Source organism: Alternaria alternata (genome assembly GCF_001642055.1).
Source record: "Alternaria alternata strain SRC1lrK2f unplaced genomic scaffold CC77scaffold_9, whole genome shotgun sequence".
NCBI lineage: Eukaryota > Fungi > Ascomycota > Dothideomycetes > Pleosporales > Pleosporaceae > Alternaria > Alternaria alternata.
The window spans coordinates 385,607-410,081 of NW_017306198.1; the positions used below are offsets into that span (position 1 = coordinate 385,607).

The 24,475-nt window shown below is 51.6% G+C and overlaps 12 protein-coding genes across 12 annotated transcripts; 6 read left to right on the forward strand and 6 right to left on the reverse strand.

The window, feature by feature from the left end:
• The first annotated feature begins 22 nt into the window (after positions 1–22).
• Positions 23–1,986, forward strand: CC77DRAFT_1040136 (hypothetical protein). Its single transcript, XM_018527194.1, has 3 exons — positions 23–452; positions 500–1,394; positions 1,482–1,986. Exons 1-3 carry the CDS (start codon positions 142–144, stop codon positions 1,650–1,652), a joined length of 1,377 nt encoding a protein of 458 aa, XP_018386515.1. The 5' UTR covers positions 23–141; the 3' UTR covers positions 1,653–1,986.
• Positions 1,757–3,136, reverse strand: CC77DRAFT_850980 (NAD(P)-binding protein). Its single transcript, XM_018533424.1, has one exon. It carries the CDS (start codon positions 2,848–2,850, stop codon positions 1,861–1,863), a length of 990 nt encoding a protein of 329 aa, XP_018386516.1. The 5' UTR covers positions 2,851–3,136; the 3' UTR covers positions 1,757–1,860.
• A 952-nt stretch (positions 3,137–4,088) lies between these two features.
• CC77DRAFT_851140 (hypothetical protein) lies at positions 4,089–5,484 on the forward strand. Its single transcript, XM_018533426.1, has one exon. The coding sequence runs from the start codon at positions 4,324–4,326 to the stop codon at positions 5,272–5,274; it is 951 nt and encodes a 316-aa protein (XP_018386517.1). The 5' UTR covers positions 4,089–4,323; the 3' UTR covers positions 5,275–5,484.
• Positions 5,436–6,878, reverse strand: CC77DRAFT_850991 (3-dehydroshikimate dehydratase). The gene has a single exon (XM_018533425.1). The coding sequence runs from the start codon at positions 6,668–6,670 to the stop codon at positions 5,597–5,599; it is 1,074 nt and encodes a 357-aa protein (XP_018386518.1). The 5' UTR covers positions 6,671–6,878; the 3' UTR covers positions 5,436–5,596.
• A 705-nt stretch (positions 6,879–7,583) lies between these two features.
• Positions 7,584–8,763, forward strand: CC77DRAFT_1008297 (phospho-2-dehydro-3-deoxyheptonate aldolase; the record flags this gene model as incomplete). The annotated part of the gene is made up of 2 exons (XM_018523529.1): positions 7,584–7,589; positions 7,648–8,763. The coding sequence occupies 2 exons, from the start codon at positions 7,584–7,586 to the stop codon at positions 8,761–8,763; spliced, it is 1,122 nt and encodes a 373-aa protein (XP_018386519.1).
• A 150-nt stretch (positions 8,764–8,913) lies between these two features.
• CC77DRAFT_1049696 (lipase precursor) lies at positions 8,914–10,151 on the reverse strand (the record flags this gene model as incomplete). The annotated part of the gene is made up of 2 exons (XM_018527585.1): positions 8,914–9,810; positions 9,870–10,151. 2 exons carry the CDS (start codon positions 10,149–10,151, stop codon positions 8,914–8,916), a joined length of 1,179 nt encoding a protein of 392 aa, XP_018386520.1.
• A 78-nt stretch (positions 10,152–10,229) lies between these two features.
• CC77DRAFT_1019891 (hypothetical protein) lies at positions 10,230–11,925 on the forward strand. The gene is made up of 3 exons (XM_018524937.1): positions 10,230–11,146; positions 11,193–11,568; positions 11,619–11,925. The coding sequence occupies exons 1-3, from the start codon at positions 10,536–10,538 to the stop codon at positions 11,736–11,738; spliced, it is 1,107 nt and encodes a 368-aa protein (XP_018386521.1). The 5' UTR covers positions 10,230–10,535; the 3' UTR covers positions 11,739–11,925.
• Positions 11,926–12,426: 501 nt separating this feature from the next.
• On the reverse strand, positions 12,427–14,132 carry CC77DRAFT_934995 (DNA polymerase subunit delta-2; the record flags this gene model as incomplete). The annotated part of the gene is made up of 4 exons (XM_018534413.1): positions 12,427–13,608; positions 13,659–13,790; positions 13,862–14,045; positions 14,092–14,132. 4 exons carry the CDS (start codon positions 14,130–14,132, stop codon positions 12,427–12,429), a joined length of 1,539 nt encoding a protein of 512 aa, XP_018386522.1.
• A 520-nt stretch (positions 14,133–14,652) lies between these two features.
• On the reverse strand, positions 14,653–14,942 carry CC77DRAFT_1060800 (hypothetical protein; the record flags this gene model as incomplete). Its single annotated transcript, XM_018528360.1, has 2 exons — positions 14,653–14,661; positions 14,718–14,942. 2 exons carry the CDS (start codon positions 14,940–14,942, stop codon positions 14,653–14,655), a joined length of 234 nt encoding a protein of 77 aa, XP_018386523.1.
• Positions 14,943–16,004: 1,062 nt separating this feature from the next.
• Positions 16,005–16,971, reverse strand: CC77DRAFT_1060801 (hypothetical protein; the record flags this gene model as incomplete). Its single annotated transcript, XM_018528361.1, has 5 exons — positions 16,005–16,178; positions 16,241–16,366; positions 16,414–16,538; positions 16,592–16,684; positions 16,743–16,971. 5 exons carry the CDS (start codon positions 16,969–16,971, stop codon positions 16,005–16,007), a joined length of 747 nt encoding a protein of 248 aa, XP_018386524.1.
• Positions 16,972–21,088: 4,117 nt separating this feature from the next.
• CC77DRAFT_1060802 (hypothetical protein) lies at positions 21,089–21,498 on the forward strand (the record flags this gene model as incomplete). The annotated part of the gene is made up of 3 exons (XM_018528362.1): positions 21,089–21,125; positions 21,172–21,231; positions 21,299–21,498. The coding sequence occupies 3 exons, from the start codon at positions 21,089–21,091 to the stop codon at positions 21,496–21,498; spliced, it is 297 nt and encodes a 98-aa protein (XP_018386525.1).
• Positions 21,499–23,239: 1,741 nt separating this feature from the next.
• CC77DRAFT_1094298 (hypothetical protein) lies at positions 23,240–24,395 on the forward strand. The gene is made up of 2 exons (XM_018529727.1): positions 23,240–23,739; positions 23,790–24,395. The coding sequence occupies exons 1-2, from the start codon at positions 23,703–23,705 to the stop codon at positions 24,284–24,286; spliced, it is 534 nt and encodes a 177-aa protein (XP_018386526.1). The 5' UTR covers positions 23,240–23,702; the 3' UTR covers positions 24,287–24,395.
• Positions 24,396–24,475: the final 80 nt, after the last annotated feature.

The following is a 24,475-nucleotide window of genomic DNA, read 5'->3' on the forward strand; positions in this document are numbered from 1 at the left end:
GTGACTGCGCGTTGAAGCCCCACCTGCACCTGCCCGCGCCTCCCCAACACACATCGATATTCTCCTCGCCTGGACGCTACCTCGGGATAGTGCAAACATTATCCTCTATCCAACTCGGCTGCTCATGACATCGCGCGAGCAATGACGGACTCGACCGCAAGCGCCGCACCACCCAAGAAGCGCAGCCTGTTCAAGCGCGCAGCATGGCAAGATGCGCCCAAGAAAGACAGCGAGGACATGTTTAGTCACTCCAATGAGTTCAAAGACATAGTTGCCGAGCAGGCTAGGACAAGGGCAGAGGAGAAAAAGAAAGCTGAAGCGGCGAGAAAGCGCAAACACTCTGAACCGCGCGACCAAAAGCGACGCCGCATATCAAACGACAGCGAAGAGCTTGTCCCACCCAAGAACGGCTCGGCCAGCAAGGAACGGGTGGGCAGGACCGCTGCTAAAGCGTGCGCATCTCACCTTCGTCTGACCGCCAGCGCTGACAATTGCCCAGACGCAGCATCACATCTGTTTCTCCAGCGCCATCCCGTCCTCCACCTGATTCGCTCACAGCACGCTACGACTCCTTGACCAAGTCCGCTTCCTCGAGCATTTCGTTGCCTCAGAGAGAATCTCACGTGATTGACCTGGGCGACTCAGACGAAGACGACGACTCCGGCTACGTCTCCAAGCCTGTCAACGACAACCCTGCCATTGACTACAAATCGCCCGCTTCCGACTTCAGACAAGACATAGCCGTCCGGCCATCGAAACCGTCTCCTATAGAGATCAAAGACGACGACGACGACGACGATGACGACGATGAAGACGGAGACCCCGCATTCGCTGCATTACGGGCAAGGGCGCGAGCGCGTGTCGCGGCAGCTAAGGCGCAGGCAAATGGCGACGCTCCCAAGGCGCCTATAGTACAGCTATTGATTGATCCACAAATGCCTGATGCGAAGCCATTGATGGTCAAGGTCAGAGTAGACAGTACCATCGGGAAGCCACGGCTGGCATGGTGTGGGAAGGAGAAGTTCTCGGAGCAAATGACACGCAGCGTCTTCTTCACGTGGAAGGGTACACGTCTCTACGACAGCACATCAATAAAGCGATTAGGGATACAAGTCGACGATAGCGGAAACGTCTCTGTTCAAGGAGACTCCAACATATACGATGACGTCAATCTTCCCAAGATCCATGTCGAAGCTTGGACAGAAGACGTCTACAAGCAGCGTAAGAAGGAAGATGCCGCTGCAGCTCTAGCCAAGAAGCTGGCAGCCGAAGCAGCTGTTGTGACGAGAGAAAAGACTCCAACTCCGGAACCGGAGCCCGAACCCGAAGAGAAGCGGTTCCGTCTAGTCCTAAAAGCGAAGGGCTACTCCGATTTCAAACTGACTGTAAAAGAGGTATGTCGAGATTGTTCCTTCAGCGTATGCAAAGACGCGATACATCCAACATGATGGCCTATGTCCATATACTAACTCAGTTGTCAGAGCACCACCGTTGCACACATCGCAAGTGCTTACAAGACTCGCCACAAGATCGATAAAAACCAGCCAGTCACACTCATGTTCGACGGTGATCGAATGATGCCCTTGGATACAGTGGCCGACTACGACGTGGACGAAGAAGAAACGTGTATGATTGAAGTCCTCTTGAAATGATAGTGCCTCGTTGTCCGGCCCACGCGCACCATCCTTTCTTACCCGACACTTCTTAAGGTTGGGATTCCTGCTTACTCTAGCGTTGGTTTTCTGATACAACTGCAAGCATGGCGTTGGCGGCGTATCGCACTTGATAACAACCCTCTGTTGCGCATGCATAGCTCTCAAGTTGGCTTTGCGCATGTCTTTATTAATCTATGCAGACATCTCAAATATTGGGATTCTTTCTCCGGTTTGCACCGCCGTCCAAGATCAACTCCTGTCCACTCAAGAAGCCTGCACCCATGACGTACTCAACCATCTCAGCGAGATCTTCCCCCCTACCCACTCTGCCGGCTGGGTGTTGCTTGTGATAGAGTTCATCCAGATCTTCCGCCCAGGCCTTCATCCTTCGCTTCACCGCTTCCTCCTCATGTGGTGCGACCTCTTTGTACGATCCGTTCTGCATTTCCTTGATCTGCAAATCGCGAGCTTTACACTCGTGCTGTACGCTAACCCAGCCTGGCGAGATAGCCAGGACTCGGATACCCCAACGCTGGCATGAAACAGACATGGCCTGTGTGAGTGCCAGCACACCACCTTTGCTTGCAGCATAGCCTTCACAATCTGGGTCTGACTGATGTGCGCGAAAGGAAGCAACATTGATGATGCAGCCTCCCTCTTCCAACTTGTCCTCGCCATGGAGGTTCAGTGGCAGCTGGTTGAACTCCTCCGTGCGCTTCAGATCCTTCGATCGATCAACGCCTGGCGCACCGTCTTTTTGTGTGTTCTGACTCTTCATAAAAGGGATGACGGCCTGGCTCATGTAGAAGGGCGCGCTGAGATTGGTAGCCATGTATGCTTCCCATTGCTCTCCTGTAGCGATGTCTTCCATAGTCCCGTTTCCTGCGTTGAAGAATCCTCGAGCGACTCCAGCATTGTTGACCAACACATCTATCCGACCACCGAAAAATTCGGCGGCTTTGGCGACTGCGCTGCGAATTTCTTCCGGATTGCGGAGGTTGGTGATCGATGAGCTGACACGTGGTGCGTAGGCGGCTAGATGTGTATTAACTGTGTATTCGAGCTCGTCCGCATCAAAGTCGATGATGAAAACGCGATGCGATACTGGCAACGAAAGCAGGTGTCGTGCTGTGCAGCGACCAATGCCTCGCGCACCGCCAGTAATAATGATGTTCTTGCTTTTAGTAGACGGCATGTTGTAGTATTGGACTTGTGAGTGCGCAAACGCAGAGTATCGAAATACCAAACACAGGCTCCTTGTATCTTTTATATCGACGTCGAAGACGTTCCACGTGGTGGCGTCTCACGCGCGGAAGCAATATCAATAAACCAACAGCGGGGACGGAACGCCCTTTCAGCCTATTCAGCCCACCTTGGCTTATTTTGATAAACGTTCAAGGCCGTTTGTCCGCGAGATCCATCTATCATGGAAAAGGGCGTATAGATGTGCGCGTTGTTGAGAAGGCTTAGGCCACATGCCCTGCATGTGATGGTGTACGTATTCCGTGGATTGGAAACAGGCCCGCGGTTCCGTCATTTTGCGGTCTAGCTTACTCCATCGAAGCGTTCTTTTGATGACTGCATAGCGCTGTACATACTTCCTCGGGCTCAGTGTCTGAGCATGCTAAGCGACGACTACTTCAAGGTGCTTGGGTGCCGTCGAGGGGACGCAAATTTCGGGAAGACGGAGCGGCTTGCGGGCCGTAGATTGTCCACCAAGGGAAAGCAGGAAGTGTCGAAACCTCAGACTCTACTTTTGTTCACAGACCTGCGACTTCTCAGAATATCGCGTTTCGTGTTGCGACGATAACGTGTGAGATACTTCACGCGGTGGCTATGAGATCCACTTCTCCCGTCTTTTCACTTTTGCCGAGGTCAAACTGGACGGCACAACTGCTATCACGATCGCTCTTCTTAATCACCATATTTCATGGTATGAGGTTCTACAGCGCATCGATGCAGGACTGTAATGGGGTATCCCACCCAAGTAAGCAACTCGCTGATCTTGAAAGACGGGCACCTTTGGGATGCCCACAGCCCTACTCCGTCACATCGTCTGGGTGTTGCCAAATGCTTGCAGTACTGGAGCCTATGTGATACCAGCTCCTTCATTGGCGTCCTATTCAATGGTTGAAATCTTCCCGCAATGTTTGCTGTCTAATGATCAAGACTCTTCTGGACGGATCGAGGAAGCCGGTGGAGGTCCACCCTTGTAATGGAGCCCTTTTTTCTTGCTTCTGCCCTTGAGCATCCATGCATTATACTCTATACTGAAAGTATACGATATATGTGTTCTGTCGGTTCCATGATATAAAACTCTATGTATACCTCTAGATTAGGGTCTGGCGCTTGAGGGTAGAACTCAGAAATGAGCCTCTCCGTGTTCATGTTACTATGAGCGAATGATGTGCTGCACTTTCAAGCTTGAATCAACCGAAAAGAGCACACAAAGACATTGTCTTTCACATTTGCTTCAAGCTTTGCAGCCATGTAGGACAGTCTTTACGTTACGTCAAACAAGGACAAAGAAGTCACATGTCTAGGGCATTGATGGAACTCGTAGTGACACAATAATCCTTCCCAAGGAAGAGCAACATGTCTATATTTGGCGGATTTTCAAGAACCGACTCCTACTGCCGTCGATCTGACTACCTCTAGAGGAAACAAAATGCGCGTCGCTGTTCTTGCGACACTGTTGCTCGCAGTACATGGCCTTTCGACACAGCATTGCCATACCACCGTGAAAAGCAACTCAAGGCTAGGAACCGAAGACCCGATCACTCCAATATGGACTCCTGGTAGTCGGTATGGCTCCGGTCTACCTGGTCCGATGCCTTCTTCATCTACAGCAGCTTTCACCGGGTTGCTTTCGGCTTCCCTGGAGAGCGCATGGCAGTGGCCTATCCTTTCCAGCTCATTCGTGACAACAGTCGATTCGATGACTTCGAACCCCATCGCCAGCGTTCCACCGAGTGTACCCACTCAATCGAGTGTGTCCACACTTGACTGTGGGGAAGCTTCTCTTCGTCCGACACTGACAATTACATCAACATGTTCGAGTACCGCCTTCGATTCTCCATCGACTGCAGCTTCCACAATGCCGAGCTCCATATCTCCTTCCTCAATGTTCATGTCACAATATCCGCCGGCCTACCCTAGCTTGCCCGTCCTTCCTCATGACCCGACGTCACTCACCTGGAGTTCAGTGTATTCATGCACGAGCTCTGCATTTCCGTCTCCAACTTTCACATCCAAGGAGCCAATCAATATATCTTCTTACGATAGCCTTCTCGGTCTACCCTTGCACCCGAGCTCACAAACGAAGGGTGGGACCGTACCAAGCATATCCGGCCCCTCTACGAAATCGATCCCTAAGAAGCCGACGTCCACGATGAATTTTCTTACGCTCAAGACTTCTCTCACGTCTTGCGAAACATTGACGCACAAAACTGACCCTGCTGTTATCACAAGCATAATGGTGCCGGACAGGCATTGTCCGTATCCTTATCCGAGAATATACTGCGGCGAAACGAAAACGATGTTGGTAACCAAGACGAAGGACAAGCCGAAGACTAGTGACTCTGGGTGCCCTTATCCTGGACATGACATCCTATGTTAAGGATGCGTTTTGTGGCTAACTAAAGATGCACTAGTTGATCGCGCACGAGGTTGACGGCTACGCGAACGGTGGTCTTGATCATGGTGACTGAGGCAGTTTTGACGGCTGTTACGACGGGTGCGTTGGAGTGAGATATTCAGTGACAAGTATAGAGGAGAGGTTACAGACGTCGTCCTCGAAACAGTTTTCTTATTCTCCAATCTCTTCGTATCTTTCCTTACTGTATCATCAGTTCGTCCTTGCTCTCAAAGACGACAGCTTCGCATTCGGTAGAAACACGAGTTCGTCACATTATTTCATTTTTTCCAAATCCATCGGCTACCTATCTTGTTGCCATCGCTTCCGGAACCTTGTGACCAGCACATTCCTGCAGCAGCCTATCTTGTACACTCTTCGCAGCATGCGCATAAGCCACAATGTCTACGTCCGTAGCCTTGCCGTCTGCACCTCCGTCAAAGACCTCGTAGCTGAACCAGCCTCTGAATCCCGTCTTGAGCACTGCTCTCGCAACATCAACAACCGGTAGGTATCCTCCGTTGTAAGGTAGAGGTCGGAAGTCGTGACTCCATCGTCCACGAGGCAGCAGACCTGCATCGTCACGCTCAGCATCGAAGGCCTGAGGGACTTTATAGGCATCGCTGATCTGCAGAAGGTAGATCTTGTCCTTGGGAATGGTGGAGCTCAGCTCTTCCAGGCTCTTTTGGAACCGCTTTTCCAACTCGTCTTTGGATACATCTTCTCGCAAACCGGAAGCCGTCCTAGGATCGCCCCATTCTCCACCTGCAGTCTGGAAGGTATCAAGACATAGACCGATGTTCGGACGGTCTACCTGCTGAACGATACTCCAAACGTCTTTCCAGTCAGGTGCATGTGTCGACCAACACCAGTTCTCGTAAGCTAGTCGGAAGTTGTGCTCCTTGAGCATGTCGCAGAGAACCTGGAGGTCAGACACCATCTTACTCCTGTCTAGTTTCTCGAGGGGTGAATCCGTCGATCCGACTTGCAGCAAATCTGTCCCACACGCCTGCATGATGCGGATCCAGCCGCGAGCCCGGTCCATGGCGTCTTTGCGGCCATCGGAGCCTTCAGGCCAGCCTTCGTAATTGGCAAATGGCTGCAACATCATAATTCCAAGGCTTCTTTTGTCGCACTCCTTTTTAATCTCGCCTGCTACTTTGCATAGCTCGTCATAATTGGACGGTTCGACTTCATGGCCGAGTAGTGTCTGGCCGTAGGAGAGGATGTCTGGGAAAGAAAGCTCGACGGCGGTAAAACCTGCGGTGGATATAGCATGTAAGCGGTCGAGGAGAGGCGGAGGGTTTGATGGCGATCCGAGCGAGCATGTCGCGTAGCTGATCGGGATGCTTTGGAGAGATCTATAGTCTAGGCTGCCCATGATGAACTGTGATCGAGCAAAAGTTGAACGTGAGTAGTGTTTTTTTTTCTTACAGTGCAGTGCAGAGTTCGAGATTATGTATTAGCTTCAGACTGGCGCGCAACGGCTCCTTCGGTATGGCATGGCTGTGACGTATGATGTCGGTGGAGAGCAATGACGGCACACTTATTAAAGCCTAGTTGACCGCTCCAGTGCAATCACGAAAGCTGGATGTAGTACATGTAAAAGCCTTAAAAGGATCTCTAAAGTTATACGTCGTTTTCTTACCACTACCCACAGCTGTTAACTTCCTTTTGTTGAATGTTGCTTGTTATGTAGGGTGCAACATCCACATGCGGCTCTCATGATAGCACCAGAGCGACTGTTCGTAAAACTCAGTCTGACCATCAGAAAAATCTCCAACGAATTCTGAAAAGATGTACATGTCCGTTGGTACTCATCATTGTACTCCGAAATGCGCTGTATTGATACATAGCTTCACGGAGCTCTCCATGACGTCATATCTGTCTATGTTAGATATCTCTACTTTTGCATTTGAACACGCCCAAAGGCCGTATAATGAAACCCGTCTCGAGCTTCGCGGAGCATTGCAACCAGCTTCCAATATAGGGCCGAATGACTCTCTCTCGAGGACATCCTTGTGCGCCAGGGCGTGGCCGGACCGGCGATGATGATTGAGGCTCGACCCCGCGCCACCTAAAAATCGGCGCGAATGCCCCGCTCATTGACCAATGAGGGCGCCTCCGACTCCGCCGTCATACCAGAAAACATTCGACTCATAAAGGTCTTGGTCGTCTGCGAGGAGAAGAAGAGCAAATAAAACCACAGTCGCTGTCCTTTTCAGAGTTTTTGTCTCTGATTTCCTTCCATATACCCAGATCCTCCTAATCTTTCCTGCGTCTTCTCTTGAACTATGTCTGTATGTACACCAACATCCATTGCCGCCACCAGTCGCACACTCTAACACGTCGTCGCAGTTCCACATCGAGAACAAAGCTGTCGGCGACCCGCACAACTCGGAAGATTGGCGCATCAAGGGCTACAACCCCCTCACACCTCCCGACCTCCTCCAGAGTGAAATCCCCCAGACGGCCAAGTCAAGAGACACAGTCCTCAAGGCGCGTGACGAAGCTGTGGAAATTGTCCAAGGCAAAGATGCACAGAAGCGGTTGCTCGTCGTCATCGGCCCGTGCTCCATCCACGACCCTGCCGCTGCCCTCGAATACTGCGACCGGTTGATGAAGCTCAAGGAGAAGTACCAGGATGATCTCCTCATCGTCATGCGTTCCTACCTGGAGAAGCCTCGTACAACTGTAGGCTGGAAGGGTCTCATCAATGACCCGGATATCGACAACAGCTTCAAGATCAACAAGGGCCTGCGCATCTCAAGACAGCTCTTCGCTGATCTGACTGAGAAGGGCATGCCCCTGGCGAGCGAGATGCTGGATACCATTTCTCCCCAGTTCTTGGCCGATATGTTCAGTGTAGGCGCAATTGGCGCCAGGACTACAGAGTCGCAGCTCCACCGTGAGCTTGCTTCAGGTCTGTCTTTCCCGGTTGGTTTCAAGAACGGCACAGACGGCACTCTCGATGTCGCCATTGACGCCATTGGCTCCGCAAAGCACCCTCACCACTTCCTCTCCGTCACCAAGCCTGGTGTCGTCGCCATTGTCGGCACCATTGGCAACGATGACTGCTTCATTATCCTTCGCGGTGGAAAGAAGGGCACAAATTACGATGCGAAGAGCGTCAAGGAGGCGCGTGAGAAGCTCGAGTCCAAGGGCATGAACTCGCGCTTGATGATTGACTGCAGCCACGGCAACTCGGAGAAGAACCACATGAACCAGCCAAAGGTTGCGCATGCAATTGCTGAGCAGATCGAGGCTGGAGAGACGGCCATCATGGGTGTCATGATTGAGAGCAACATCAAGGCTGGCACTCAGAAGGTACCCAAGGAAGGCAAGGCTGGTCTCGAGTACGGCATGTCCATCACCGACGCGTGCATCGACTGGGAAACCACCGAGACCGTGCTCGCTGAGCTTGCTGGCGCTGTCGCGAAGAGGAGGGCCCACAGCCAAAACGGCACCCACTAAAAGGTCTTTTTCTCTTCAAGTAACATGGTCTGCAGGCGCGGCGTAAGGATGGTCTCGGCGTTGTCACACGTCTTAGTATTGAGAAGCATATAAAAGGGCTTGGTGTACGAATTACGATTTAAAACATTACAGGCAAAAGACCAAGTGTCATTACAATTCAATAATTTCAGGCACATCATCGTCTCCGTCATTTGTGCTATGCCCAGGATACTTGTCGTACCAGTCTCGTGGGTCACCACCTGGCAAACACAAACCCAATCGCCAGAAGTAATCGCGATGGGCGAAGAAGAGCTGCCAAAACTTGAAGCGAGTGGGTACACCCCAGGCAGACTTGTCTTGGTCGCTCCCAGCAATGCAGTGCGGGTCTTCGTCACCGTCGCAGTAGTGGATGTCGGCAACTGAGAAAGGTAGACTTGACTCGGATATAAAGATCTCTTCACTGTGCATACTGAAGCCCCATTCAGACAGTGGTAGCAGAGGAACAGGGTCGCCGACATGGGTGACACGGTGAAGTTTGTTGTTGTCGTGATCCGAAGTGATGGCGAAGCGCTCATCCACGTACTTGTTGAACTCCTTGTTGCCTAGTCTAGGCTCGCCAAAGGTTGTCACATGGGGGTCCCATCCACGAGCCTTGAAGTCCAACCCGGCGAGGGTCGAAATGGCACCGCCCAACGAGTGTCCCACCAAGACCAGCTTGTAATGGGGATACTTGTCCAGAGCCTTGGATACATGTGGCAGGACGACCTTACGGGTGTTGAGCCATGAGGAATAGAAGCCGGTATGTACAGTACAGTTGTCGCATTTGGGCGGCTCGGCGGGTGGCGCATCGTCGTCTACGTCTAGACTCGGGGCGATGAAGTCCGAGGTACCATCATCATCGTCGCCTGGGTATGGCACGTATTCTTGCGGTATGGTAGAGAGGTCGGCGATGGTATTGGCAACCGAATAGGTGCCGCGAAAGGCAAGGATCAGACGCGGGTTGGTAGGTGAATGCGACAGAGCGATGTAGCCGCAGGAGTCAGATAGAAAAGGGCCAGTGTTCCATGCCTGGACATATCAGCACCTCATGCACCTTGTGCGATGTGTTGCTGGATGCAGCCACTTACTGTAACCAACTCGAAAGTCTCAAAGTCGCGGTCTCCGCAGCGGCTGGCGCACCTGAAGGGCTTCTGGATGCCCAGACCGGCGGTGCCTACACAGTAGGATATATCGACAATGCGCGCGAGTTCTTCGAGTTCCCAGAACAGCTTCTGGGAAATTAGAGTTCCGTTACGAGCGGCTTGCGCATCGGGCAGGGGGTGTTGAGTGGCATGGCCGCCTCTACTGGTGACAGCACAGGAAGCGAGGAGCACGAAAGAATACAGGAAGAGGCCGCGTAAGGAGCCCATCAGTAATATCGATTCACATATCCACACTGACTGCACAGTGCATGGAGGGATTGGAGCATGTGCCCGGTGGCGAGGTTAGAGGACGGAGATGCGTCAGCCGAGCATCCCAAGCATGCGCCAGATCCGCCCAGGGAAAGCGCGACCTTGGAAGCACCAAACGAGGCCCCAGGCGTGACATCATAGGCAGATTCACGGCCTGCACGGTGCTGACGGATTCTAACAGACCCTTTCCCCCATGATACGGCCATTCCCCCAAGATACGCCGACAGTGTCAAGACACAATCTCACCCGTTGGCATCCGGACAAGACGCGACCGACTCTTCTTGTTTCCCGCCGCTCCCGTACTTTTCTCCTGGGCACCCCATCGTGCCACCGCTCCACACAATGGCTACGCAGCAATCTTCGACGGAGCCCTTGAGGCCGCTGACGCCTCAGGCTGATGCATCTCGACCGACGACTGCAGGACAGGCCGACACGCTGCCCGTACCCAGCATGCACGTCGACGGCGCCAGCGACGACGAAAGACAGCCGCGCAGCACCACGCCCGTCAACAACGACGCCAGCCTCAACCCCAGCGCACAACCAAGCCGCGTCCCGTCGCCAAATCCCCACGCCCAGTTTCCCCACACCCAGGTCACCTACGATGACCCCGACTTCACCCGCCCGCCGCCGCTCAAGTACACGCTGCGCACCCGCAAGAAGTCCATCTTCTGGTTCTGGACCCTCATCATCCTCGACTGCGTCTTCATGCCCATCGGCCTCTACTTTGGCATGTGGTATGGCCTGACGCGTGACCAATTGTCTGCCAACGCCGTCTTCAGTATCAGTACCGCTTTGCTTGGAACCGTGTCGATTGTCGAATACTTCATCCGCTTCCACAGGTTATGGAAGAAGGGCTCCAGTTGCAGGGTCATCGGCGCGCAGAGATGGTATCTCGACTGGTTCCACTGGAACCTGTCCGTCGGCTGGTTCTTCGTCATGATTGAGCTTATTGCGTAGGTTCTCCGTCCGTCCCAACAAAGCTCAGCTAACAAAGTGCAGTGGTACATGTCCCCACGACCCGCCAATTCGCGTCCTTGCCATGCCCGCGCCGACCATGATGTTCGCCATTGGTTGCGAGCTCCTTCTCGTCGACATCCTGCGGTATATGAACGTGCCTGCACCCTGCCGTATCTCTTCGCTACCCCAGGGCGCACCGCTCCGACCCGGCATCTATGCATACATTGAAGACATTTGCGCTGTTGACGGATCTGGTGGCACTGAGTTCCGTCAGCGATTGAATCTCCGATACCAGGCCAGCAAGGGCTTCCGCATGATGCTGCACCGCTTGACACTCTTCTGGGCCATTGGCGCCATTATCTGCGCTGTAGTTGCTACTGCCATCATTTTCACTATTCAGCGCGACGCTGCCTACGTTGTATGTCCAAATCGTACTTCTTCCATATTATCAAGACTAACACAGCACAGGTCGGCTGGGTTCTGCCCTTCCTCTGGGCCGGTATCTGGACCGCCATCACCATTCCCTGGGTCCAACGAGAACTGAAAAAAGAGTACGAAGAATGGACCACGGCCAACTTCAAGGCCTAGGAGACTTAGATTCCCCTTTTATTTATTCATGTCCCGCTTGTACAATATCACACATATCACTAGGTTGCAAAGACGAAGGGAGTTTCTGTACATTGGCGACGGCGTTCGCAGGATACATTGAAATTGGGTGTTGATACTCTAGATACCACTTTGCGCAGAATACCAATATCGCATTTTACACATTATTTTTCTTTGATGTGTACAGTTCCGTCAAACGTCGTTGAATCCACTTATTACTCCACACACACACACACACACACACACACACACACACACGCACTTCAACATCTGCATACACGTTACATCAGAAAGACGCGTCAATAAGCTATTTTTGCTAATCATGTGGTGTTGACATCACGACAAAAGGACCCCCTGTTTCAAACGTTGCTGATCATCGTACGAGTATGCGTTTTGGCGAAGCAGGTATTCCCGCTATTAAGCTTTGCCGAATGACATCGTCCAAGACCCAAGCATTTATGACGATGGTACGGTACCCACTTCCCGTGCCTCTTCTGCAGGTGGAGACTAATGCACCTGATTTATTTCCGATATACGTCAAAAACGTAATTGGCTGTTGCACGTTATGAAGGAATTGAACGAGAAAGCCATGGTGTAGGTATATGTCATTTCATTGTTTGCATCGCCATGTTGTCAACAGATCGGGTATCAATTGCACAGCTTCCGCAACTTACTCCTCCATCATGTCCTCTCCACTCACCACGATTCGTTGTTTCGTAGCTTTTTCTCCTTTGGCCCCCAATCTGACGACTTCCACGTCCCAGCTCTCCATATCAACCAGCACAATCTTGCCCGAAGTTCTAAACTTGGGTACGCTGATGAGTAATACTTTTTGTCCCGCAGGACCTTCAATGACCTTCTTCTCAAACTTTTTTTGGCAGCCAGCAATGTACATGTGCGGACACTCTTTCAACATCAATGGGTCGTCGTCCTGGAATGGGTAGCACCACAGTGTGTCTGGAGCTGTGGGTGCTACGCAACGCCAGCGCAACATCATCTCCATGGCGTCTATCGATTTGACACGGTTGACGTATTTGAGTAGGTCCTTGACTGTCTGGCCACCTGTGCCTAGCACGCGGTACCCGTCGATATCGCCTAACCAAGGGTTTGTCACTGCGTCAAAGCCGTTCAGGGTTGTATTAGTTTCTATCGGCGGTTCGGCGTAGAGGCGTGTCTTGGGGAACAGAGCGGGGTGGAGAGGTTGTTGTGGCAGAGCGACATTTGAGGGGTCCGATGCACCAGGCAGCATGGTGATGGGGAGCGAGGGAAGGATTTCGCAGAGGAACTCATCGAGGCGTGTAGTAGGTGCTGCGTTATAAGACGAAGCGTCGTATCCGTAGTGTCTCGCTGCACTCTTCTTCGCAGCAAAGTCTTCTCGCGACAGAATTGGAGATCCCTTTGCGAGTGAACCACCAGCTATAACAAGTCGTGTTATCTTGGAAGATTCGGCTTGGGTTGCTGGGTCCGCAGCTTCGCCAGTCAGGTATTCCACCAGCAGGTCCAGCGAGACCTCATCATCGTCTGCACCTGTCAGCTCAAGACCAGAGACGATGGCAAGTTTTCCAGCTCTCTCGCGCTTTGGTGCCTTCTTCTTCTCCTTTGATAGCACTACATCGTCACGTTCCCATCGTGGCGGTTGTCTCGGTAGATCTGCGCATTGGGTTGCAATGACCATGAATGTGCCGTCTGCTTCTTCGGTGCCCAGTGCCGCCAGTATGCATCCGGTGACAAAATGTTGGCGCAAAGGCTCGCCAGTAACGCGTAGACGACCGGATTCGTCTTCGAGCATCATCTCATCGGCGCCGGTGGAAGATACGTAGGTGTCGCGCTGGGGAGGGTCCGCTATCCAGTGCTGTCGAGTGTTAGAGTCTATCCTTTGTGTTTGTGGGGAGAGAAGCGTACATCTTTTTCAATGTCGTTCAACACATTGGGCTTCTCTGCCATTTCCATGTATACCGTCCCCACTACCCAGCAAAGCTCGCCTTGTCGCACATCCAGCACACGCTCGACAAACGACGCCGTCTGTCCACCTAGCTTGCCCAGAGTCAGTATCATTCCGTCCTGCATAACGAGCTTTCGCATTCCAGCAGCATCCCGTTGCATACCTCGAAATCGTGCCATGCATCCTCGGCCCTTTGCTTCACCGTCTTCTTCAGTTGCTGTAGCCGTAAGAAGTACATGTCGGCGAACTGTTGTGAGTAGTGTCGCTCGGTACCCGGTGGTAGTACAAAGTCATGTAGTGGGTTGTATGCCGAAGCGTCTCGAGATGGTGCTGGCGACGCATCCTCACTGTTACTGTTAGCATTTGCATCTGAGGTGAAGGTAGCAGACGTACAAAGGCTCGCCCTTGAGCAAGATGTCGTCCGATTTGGCCATTGGAGTCGTAGCGTCGCAGGGTTGGAGAAGTGACTGGTGTGCTTGTAAAGTTCCAAAGTTGCAGATCGCGGGAGTCGCGTCGCGCGTCATTCACGCCATCCTGAACTAGAAGTCTAAGAGCCCCACTCTACACACCCTGTCACCACCCAATGTCATAGCTAGGAAAGGCCTTCCTTCACATATGCAGGTCAAAGCAATTGCAAAAGATGTTTGAAAATGCTTGTTTTCATTCGGCCACTTAGGCTATTCTGTCCATCTCTCGGCTCATCTCTTCGTAGACTATTGACACTCGACCATACCCAGGTCATGCTCTCTGCTATACACAAGTCTAGTCTATGCCTCCACACGTTTGTGTCTGTACGCCAATTCTATGTTGCGCCAGTGATGCTGATTATCTCATCCCGAGACCCTTGTTTCCGTAGTAACGCCGTGACCATTTGCGCCAATGTTGAATCCGAATTAATGAATAGTGATTGAAGAAGAAGTTATAGATCGAAGCGAAGCAGCGTCCTTGTTGCGTTTATAGCATCTAGAGTTTGATTAGTACATTGTTTTGGTATGATTCTAATAGTCGAGTAAACTTACGATGGCGACACCACCAGCTACGATGAGACCAAGGGCTGAGCTGCCAATGTTTGCGGCTCCACCAGTGAAGGGGAGGGTTGAGGTTGGCCTGGCTCCGGTAGGGGCAGCAGCACCGGTACCAGTGGGGTAGTAAGCACCAGAGGTGGCAGTTCCGTTGGTAGGAACGTAGGTGGCAGTAGCAGTGGCGGCGAGCGCGGCGACGATGGAGATAATGGAGAACTGCATCTTGGCTGTGGGAATGGAGAGTACTTGTTGTAGTGTGTATAGATTAAGGTTGAAGGATGTGAGGATAGACTTCGATGGTAGACTAGATGAGATGCTTGTTGAATGATACTTTGGTTGAGCGTACCACAGCCGTGTTTATATCCTCTGCGCCTCTGGCCATAATTACATCTGCCGCCAGCGTCTTCTAGCCTTCTCCAAATCCGAATCCACAAGCCTACGTACGCCGGCCGCAAACAATCCACATGCCAGCCCTCCGTCATCCAGCCCTACAAAGCCCCTTGGACCCACCGCAACGGGCAATGAGCCAGTAGCACGAGCCAGGACGCAGGGTCACCCAGCCGACCGAGATGGCGGTAGCTGTCAGAAGGCTGGGTGTTGCGCAAGTCGGCGGGCCCGGCGTGGGACAAGAGGAGGCTGGTGAGCTATTTTTGGCTGCCCCCAGCCACACCGCGGCTCTGCGGGTTTCGCCTCCTCACTTCTCGCCACTCTCATTCGTCGCCATACGACGCTGGCCGGTAACATATCGATAAGAATACCTGTTCTCACGAGCGACTTCTGTTGGCGTCATTACTAGCAACCATCGAGACCTCTCGTCAAGTTCTGAGGTTGCGGCGCCGCCGTTGCGTGGCCGCCCCGTCCCGAACGTAACGGTAGCCTTGGAACCAATTCACCAAGACGAAGATCAACTTGCCAGAGATGGTGCGTTTCACAAGAAATCGCATTGGGGTCGATCGCGCAGCTTGGTATTCACGCTTCATTGGATCACTCATGTCTTCCAGTTTCCGCTGCTCATGTCCGTTCCCTGCAACGCCGGTTGACACTGAGGGTCGAGAAGCTTTGTCTGTTCGAAATACTACCGAAACTCAATGTCATTGGTAACTCTGAGCCTTGCATCCTGGACTACGTTGCGTGTGCAGACAGATTGGACCCCACACGAAAAGGAGAAAGCGCAGATGACAGCAATTTCCGGACTCAATCTTACCGACCTCATCTACCAGCAATGACGCAGCCTTGGAATACTCCTGTTCATGATACTGAAACTCGGAACTGCATGTATTTGCTCTATCTATTCCTTTCAGCTTCTTGCCTAATACCCTGATCGTATCGATGTTGCACCGCAATATCCCACATCGCATCCCAACCCGCACATTGGTGCGATGTTCCCCAACCGTTGAAACCGAACTCATCTGGAACAACGGAGTGCTCCAAAGACAGATCTCCTGCGCACATGACAGCCTTTGGACGTTGTGTTAGCACCCTAACACTCGCTTGGTGCATGAAGAGGCGGACAATCTTACCTGGCGAAGGTAGTCAAAGCAGTGGTTCACATGCGATTCCGGCGCAAAGACATCCCTTCTTTGTATGTTGCCAACAGTCTCGTTGATGAAGCCTTCCAATATTCCGAGCCGCACACGAATCGAGTTCTTCCAGTGTCAGCGAATAGACGTTGTTGTTACTGCGCGGAACTGACCAGGCAGTGCAGCTGGTGGAACATGGACATCGAATATACTTCCGCGCCGGAGACGTTTCGATCCTTGTAGCTCACGGGTAGCTGGTACCTTTGGGGACTAGCTATAGAGATGATACCTCCGTCATCTATGAGTTCCTTGTCAGTCTTTCCACTGATGTTCATGCCATGGGAATAATACTGGGCATCAGAGCCGACCACGCGGACTCTCCTGCATCTTTGGCTGTATAGTGAAATCTTGGGTTTGGATCGAAAGTGATCATGCGGGACGGCACTAGATCCCTTTATCAGCAAAGCGTGCAATGATTTTTTCCTGCATCTTTGATGCATACCTGGAGGAAATGGCAATGAATTTGTAGCATGGTTCCCGTAGGTCGAGGGCTTCTGACCCAGCACCCAAGCAAGCGTGGCTAACGTTGCTATCCACAGAACAAGAGAAGCACCGAACAGGTTCTTGTACGAAAAGTACCTAGCGGAGTTCTGAAGCAGTGACTCAGATGGTTCTGCTTTCTCGTATGGACTCTCTATCGAGGCGTCGTCCGACAATCGAGCGTAGGCCATCACTCGCCCCTTCATTGACTTCTCGAACTTCGATCAGAGTTTGCTTAACTTTGAAGCATTAACAACATGCCATCAGCCCAGGAGCCCGCTAATGTGCGTATACTAGTCTTGATCGGATATAAGCTGACACCCACTGGACGGCTTGTTTCCTCGTGAGCCGCCTTGCGCTAATGCACCTTTTAATTGCGTCCATCTTGATCAGCACACCTCGCTTTTCCAGATTCCGGTATTCAGGCATTGAAGTACCATCAGCAATGGTCACGAGCGGTTGTACCCGTCGATAGCCAAGTCTTGGGGGCGGCCCGCGCCTTCTGCGGTGCGTGGAGTTTAGGCTATATTGATGCTGACTACGGTTGCACCGCATTATGCTACTGCTAGAAACGTCAAGTCGGTTGGCCTAAGGAGGTTTCAGGCGGGGAAAGCTTCCCAGACTTCGTTTGTGGCGCTAACTAGTATCATTCAAGTCCATGATAGTTAACGACGCGCTCAAATACCGGATTTGGCCTGCGACATGTCTTCTGGCACAGCATTAAGTCCCTCGAAGATACTGAATCTATCTGGCTTTCTTGCCCTTCATTTGCTAATCTCCAGTAGACTTTCTTAGTTTCGTCCGTTCATAATGCTCTAACTAGAGTACGAAGAGCGGAGATTTAGCTGGGAAAGCAGGACACATAGCGAATACTCAGGAAGCTTGGATCTAGTGCTTCACCATCTATCGCTTCGGATACACGAAGTCCGAAGAGAATGTCCACCAACCAGCCTTCTGTGGCGTTGCATCGCTTAGACACTACATCTCTAGCTCGAACAATACTCTTCGGAGCATGGTACACCATTTTCTCTTTGCCCTTTAGCTGATGACTTGCCTCCAGGCGGCAAGTCTGTATGTCGATCAGTGTTGTACTTCATTGTGGTAGCCTATGTAAGAAGGTAAACGTTTACAAGCTAAGCTTGGAAAAGCTTGACCAGTTCCAGTATCATGCCGCAATGCATCTCCAGACGCATGGCCACGCAACTCCGGGGTCAGCGTACGGCCGATACTGTTGCTCTCTTCGATAATCCGCACCATTGGGAGGAAATTTGAGCTCACTGTCTGCAGATCCCATCGTGATCGGCTGTTGGTGCAGGCAGCCACAACCAGCTAGAGAGAATGGGCTACCATTCATCACATGGCCGACCAGTAAACAGTAGACTTTATCAGCAACACGCATAAAACTATTCCTGTTCTTGGAAAGAACACTTGACTTCAGCCTGAGGTCGACTCGCCGACGACCCGAATGCTGGTCGTGGGTATGCTGGAAGACTTGGAGTATGTCTGCAGCATCAGCAAGTGGGCCCTTCGCCGGTATCACGGTCCGTTGTGGTATGCGAAGATGTACGGACCACGAACATGTAGACCTCGAGATCTCCAGCACATATATAAATCATTCTTTGGGTAACACGTCTCTCCACCAAGCCCAGTGACCGATTCATCTTCACTTCAAACCTACCATTGTTCATACAGAAACTTTCACATCACTACCATGCAGCTCACTACTCTCGCTCTTCCTCTCGTCGCCCTCCTCTCTTTCGCCAGCGCTGCTCCCAGTGAGCTTCTTAACCGCAGTCCTGCCCCAGTGTCGAACCTCATCCAGTACCCTGCTGAGCATAGTATCGAGATGATCAAGCGCGCCCATCTAGAGGCTCGATGCAACCCTGGCTGTCCTTGCAACTGGTGCGGTATGACTATCTGCTGCCAGTGCAACTGCTAGATCTGGATATGACTCTGTAATGCAAATATGGTAAGATTGTCGTCGTTCGCTAGGAGCTTTACTTGAACTGACAAGTCATTCATAGGTCGTAAGAGCTGCTAGCGGACTCTTTTCAGGAGTACCAGAAGTTGGTCTCTGCAAGCAAGCACGCTTGCTACAACAGAGCTAGATAGCGCGTGGGGTCTGATAATGTATCGGCTAGCCACTCGTTTGTCCATCCTTGGCAATTCAGTCAATGAAACTTCTACACCCTTCTTTACATGTCTGTATGCTTTCAGTGCCCACACTTATTCAATTCTGACAAGAAAGATGCCAAGTTTTTGTGGACATGCATTCTCTGTTGTCTTCCTCTACTTGTCAGTCTTTCCATCAAACCTGACAGTCACACGCGCCGTAAGAGGCTGAAAGAACCAGGTCGAGTTGTCAAGAACCACTTTTTCTGAGTTGTCTCTCACCAAGATAGGCTCCTACTGTCGTGACTTGAGTGATTGATGTCAAGGGTGACTGCATATCAAATTTTGACTCTGGCATAGAATGTGGTTCCTTCTATCCCAACTTAGGAAGGTGGCCGTATCAGGGGCCAAGATCACCGCGAAAGAATCGAGGACGTCAGGACTGCTCTTGCTTACTGTAGTCATTCGATTGCGTGAACGCAGAAGCCCTGACGCTACTACGGTCTTATCGAGCTGTCCTGTCTGTTGGCTGTTCTACATTCTCTGCGTGTTGTTGGTGGCTGGGATTTCTGCGACAGGGCATCTGCAGCAACACGTGATGCATGCCTTCACACACCCAAGCAGGCGTGGAGAAGACTCGATTAAGCTCAGAAATGCAATGCCTAGTGCCCGTTCATGCGCAAGCGATGACGTCCGCCATGGAATTACACGTGGTTCGGTGCGGCGCAGAAGGCCGGGAGAAGGTCGTGTGGTCCACGTCTCTTGCAGGAATCGCGCATCAGGAACTAACTCGACAGCTACATGCCTGACTTGCATAACCTTGTAAGGCGCGAAATTTGTGGGCCTCCCGAGATTTTCCAAGGTTTGCATTGCTCTACGCACGTGCATTGTGGCGTCGATTGGGCTAGCGCAATATAATCTGTACGACACGTCACTGACAGTCATCAACAGCCACCACTTCCAGCAGTTCGGACGCGTTCGATGAACAACACAACGACTGCCAGCGCAGAGCAGGAGAAGATGGAGGGTGTGCTAACCCCGCCTTGAGCCTCGTGGTGTAGATCAATTCAGGTGCGCCTTCCGCTTCAAGCGCCCAGAAGCGAATACCGAACAAGTGCCGCGTTGAAGAGTTGGCTAGCGTTCAGCGTGTCGGAGTGTTTGGAAGTACACCAAACCCATGGCCATAGCACGAGCGATTCAGGAACCGGATAGCCTGCAGAAATTTGATGTGATACGGGCTGCATTCAATGCACGAACCTGGAGATCGCAGGGCTGAGCGGTTCACGCCAGGAACACATTGATTGATATTGACACGCCCGCTCTGGGCAATCGCGTATGCCACCTCACTCATGTGGGTCCAGTTGGAGCCGTGAGCTGCCCTAATCCATCCCACGTTCCTTCGCTTAACGTTGCATTGCTGCGTATGCGACCTTTGCAGCTTCAGCACATGGAGGAGCATGGTGTCTAAGATGACGCGCTTTCAGATGGCATCTATACGGTACGGAAACGGCACGGCCCTTTGTCCATCTAACCGTAAGCGGGCCGAACGCCGATGGAACTATGGGCCAATCTGCGAGACACATCTGGCACTGCATCGGCCTTGAGAAACTAGCATGGCAGCATTTCTCGTCGTCCTTCAGTGCCAGCACATCGCTTGAACCAAGCTTAACAAGGTAAACATACTCAACACCAAAATTTATCCGTATCAGCTCATTGGTCTCCCCATCCCAAACTTGTGGTGCCGAAACCACGCAACAATCCGTCATAGTGTCTGAACCGGGTTCTGGCGGTCGTAATTTCTGCCTTGCCGCGTTCTGTTCTCGCTACCCCCGCAGTTGCTCGCTCAATGGTGTTTCTGCCGGCCAATTATGGCGGAAGTAGGCCTGCCAACGCAGCATAGCATCAGCTTGATGCTTTGTTCCCAAGCACATATGTGGTACGGCGGCTGCAGGCTGAATCTTTTTGAGAACAGTCGTGTGGCAAAAGCGCTGGCCGGTTCCTACAGGATACCGAAAGTGAGGCTCTGATGGTCATGTCGGACTATAAACAGAGAAGGAAATATGCTAGAGCAAGTGTTCTTCTCAGCCTTCGCACACACAGTTGATCATCCAAATCCCCACTCACAAGGCACTACCCCACTCCAAACTTCTCGACAGCATCGCATTTTCACCGTCTCCCACGAACCCGTCTCGCAAAATGGCAGCACCGGAGAGTTACGTCCAGAAGCTTCAGCGTGCGCACACCACTGCTCTCGTAACTTCCCAGCTAAACGTCCCCAGATTACTGCGCCACGAACCAGATCGCCCAACCTCAGTTCCAGGATTACTCCGACCCACGAGGTAGGTAGCCACCCGCGCTCTACATGATGCCCCACCACTCTTATCTTTGACTGACTCTGCTGCCCAGGTATCCGGACAGCCTGGTCAAGCAGTGTCTTCATCAATGGCCGCGAATACAGAGCGCACCTCTGGCGAGACTACCGCTACCTCGAACAGTCCCGAGAAGAAGCCGCCGAGGTCGCTTGGAAGGCACTCAGTTCCGCTCCTCCTCCTACGAACGCAGCGCAGCGAACACAATTCGCCGGCACTTATACCACTTCCCGATAGATCTTCGATCGTCCCGGCATAACACACCAACAACACTCAGGGGTAACGGACATGTTGGGCTGCGCTTTTAATCGAAGGGTGCTCCTCATGAAACCCCTGTTGTCCAAAACGTACTCGTCCTGTGTGCTTGTTGCGCCCTATATCGTCCGACTTACTTTTGCTGCGACCTATCTTCTTCTGATAGCTGGTTCTATACCCTTTTCTCTTTTGTATCAGGCCTCTTCTGTTCTCCAGCACCGCCATGCCCCCAAGTTGTATACCACTCTGCACATGTAAAACTGTGCCTGGCATGGCTTTCGACCGTTCCGCTCGTTGTTCGGTACGAGAATATCGTCTCTTCTTTCGTTGGAGGGTTTTCTGCATTTTCAGTACCTGATAAGTGGGGTTTAGGGCATCTGGTAGTTGGGTAGCGACATCAACCTGCCAGTCTTGCAACCTTACTTCCCAATCCCCCCTTCAGAAACGGATGTAACTACACACTATCATTTAGCAAACGTCTCCCATAAACTCCATGTCATCATGCTGACCTCCATCACGGATATGGTCATTGCTAACTGAGACAAATTGTTCGCAAGCGACATGCGATATGCGACCAAAACAGCCACCACCTATTCCAAAATTTACCAAGCGCCTTGGGACTGATGAACAGAGATGACCAACATCCACCATGACTCTTATGACTGGCTGCATCGAGCACCCTACTCTGAGCAGTCCCTTCGTTTTGTTTGCTCCCCATGTTGCCATTTACATTCGAACTAAACTTGTGACAGCTGCTTAGAAGGTCGACATTAATCCCACGTACAAGGCTCACTGACAGATACTACACTAGTGTAATCATTAGAAGTTCACCATCCGGACGACACGTACCCATCGCAACCTTCCTGATCAGCCTGCCCTCTTCTAAATCCAGTCATCATGATGTCGGTAACGGCCAACATCTCACCCCACCAATACGTCAATAGTACTAGACTTCAAATGTCATATGCCATTTTGACATTCAAGTGACCACTTCCAAAGAAGCTGGATCTCTACTTGTCACATCCTCAATCGACGCACCGTAATTCGTTGTCGAATAACCTCTTATCTTGGCGCTGAACAGGGATAAAAGCACGTACTCTGCCTTGCAACACATATTATCAAGATCCTGTTCAACCATGCTCAGGGTGAGAACATAAGAGGGTGTCTCGAGAACCTAGTTTCTGGGTTGCTTAGTATTCGATCGATGTACATGCCCAGAAGTAACCTTGAGCCAGTAATTAGTATGATGTTTTTACCATTTGCTCTTCGATGTTATATCGTGCTACCTTTTCGACAGGAGCTTTTTCTTTCAGGTAGGAGAAGCCTGCTGCTTGACGTTTTATCAAGAATACGAATCACAGTCGATGAAAGAAAATATATCGAATACCAAATCACCACTATAATGCGCATATAGATAACTGCAGCCCCATGTGTAAGGATCATTCGGAACTCAGACGTTCCAAGCGCCAGGCCGCAACATGCGACACCTTCTCGGTCTGATCCCCTTCCGCTGCATTCATGCCGTCGGCGATCATCTTGGCAGCCCACAAATACCCTATTGGCCGACTTGCAGTTTTCTAACGGTCCGGAAACCTGAGATGTGTTGAGGCATTCCGAGGCAGAAAGTCTGGGGAGGCTGAGCTGTGGGGTGGGGATGACTGTGGGACGCTAATAGGTTCGCTTACGACGCTTTCTCTCCTCTCTCCATTCTCCCTAAACAACCTCTTACTACGAATTGAGGAAACGCATAATGTTCTTTGGGAGTTGCGTTTCTAAACCACTGGCGTGATTATCGGCTTTTGTTCTCCATTCGTAATCGGAATTAGACACGAAACGTCGTAGCCGGTATCATGTCTATCTAGAGATTGCTCAAAACGTGCTCCACGCTGTGTCGCCTCATCGCCATAACGGATGTGGCTACCCATTGGGGCATAAACGAGGCGCAGTAACTTTTGTCGTTTCGAGTTGGCGCCTACTTTGCCTGTGCCAAGTTCAGGATTCCCTTCCTACGGTCGAGATGGACATATATAGAGTCATGTATCGGATGCTGATAAACATCCTCAACATCAAGGCAGTCGAAAAATCTACATTACACCTGTCATTCAATCATAGTATTCGGTGAAGACCATCAAGAGTTCATCTGATATACCATATACTCCAACGAAGCAACAAGAACGTCAAGCAAGATGGCGCCAATCTTCAAGCTTCTTGCTCTTCTCAACCGTAAGGTCCTTGCACCGAATCGTGTCCGTTCTTACTGACTCCCTCGATAGTGTCACTCTATGCCGCAGCTCAGGGCACTCAGTTCATTACAGGCGAGTGTGCATCAGACGCCGAATGTGCCTCAGGCTGCTGTGGCTTCACATCAGGAAAGTGTGCGGCACCATTCGTAGCGAACGAACGTGGAGAGGGATGTGGTTTCGGCGACGCGCAACCAAACAACAATGCTTTGAACGGCGCAAGTGGCAATGCCAGTGCCGATGCGCAACCAGATGCAGCTGCGCCTGCTACACCTCCTGCCAACAGTGACGCGGGAGCTGGAGCTGGAGCCGCAGCGGGAGCCGGCACGCAGTTCATCACTGGTGCTTGTACATCAGACGCTGATTGCGCTTCGGCTTGTTGTGGATTCAAGAGTGGAAAATGCGCAGGTCCGGTTGTTGCTCAAGAGCGAGATGGAGGATGTGGGTTTGGGGATGCACAGCCCAACGATAACGCAGCGAAGGCATTGCAGGGACGGAGATTGGGGAGGAGAGGTGCTGCATACATGTGAGGAGGGCCTTGAATGAATGATTGCACTTCTAATTATGACTGTGTCGACTGGCTCGGCACATGTCACTCGAATGACTTCTGTATAATACCGCAGAAGCACGATTTGTAGCAAAGAACTAATCTCCAATATCTATACGAAAGAGAAATCATCAACGATTATAAGTAAGTTGTATTTCTGTCTTTGGAGTTC

Coding starts and splice junctions, on each gene's coding strand:
- CC77DRAFT_1040136 (XM_018527194.1), top strand. CDS start 142: ATGACGGACTCGACCGCAAGCGCCGCACCACCCAAGAAGCGCAGCCTG. Junction 453..499: donor GGCAGGACCGCTGCTAAAGC/GTGCGCATCTCA, acceptor ACAATTGCCCAG/ACGCAGCATCACATCTGTTT. Junction 1,395..1,481: donor TCAAACTGACTGTAAAAGAG/GTATGTCGAGAT, acceptor CTCAGTTGTCAG/AGCACCACCGTTGCACACAT.
- CC77DRAFT_850980 (XM_018533424.1), bottom strand. CDS start 2,850: ATGCCGTCTACTAAAAGCAAGAACATCATTATTACTGGCGGTGCGCGA.
- CC77DRAFT_851140 (XM_018533426.1), top strand. CDS start 4,324: ATGCGCGTCGCTGTTCTTGCGACACTGTTGCTCGCAGTACATGGCCTT.
- CC77DRAFT_850991 (XM_018533425.1), bottom strand. CDS start 6,670: ATGGGCAGCCTAGACTATAGATCTCTCCAAAGCATCCCGATCAGCTAC.
- CC77DRAFT_1019891 (XM_018524937.1), top strand. CDS start 10,536: ATGGCTACGCAGCAATCTTCGACGGAGCCCTTGAGGCCGCTGACGCCT. Junction 11,147..11,192: donor GTCATGATTGAGCTTATTGC/GTAGGTTCTCCG, acceptor AACAAAGTGCAG/TGGTACATGTCCCCACGACC. Junction 11,569..11,618: donor AGCGCGACGCTGCCTACGTT/GTATGTCCAAAT, acceptor AACACAGCACAG/GTCGGCTGGGTTCTGCCCTT.
- CC77DRAFT_1094298 (XM_018529727.1), top strand. CDS start 23,703: ATGGCGCCAATCTTCAAGCTTCTTGCTCTTCTCAACC. Junction 23,740..23,789: donor GCTTCTTGCTCTTCTCAACC/GTAAGGTCCTTG, acceptor CTCCCTCGATAG/TGTCACTCTATGCCGCAGCT.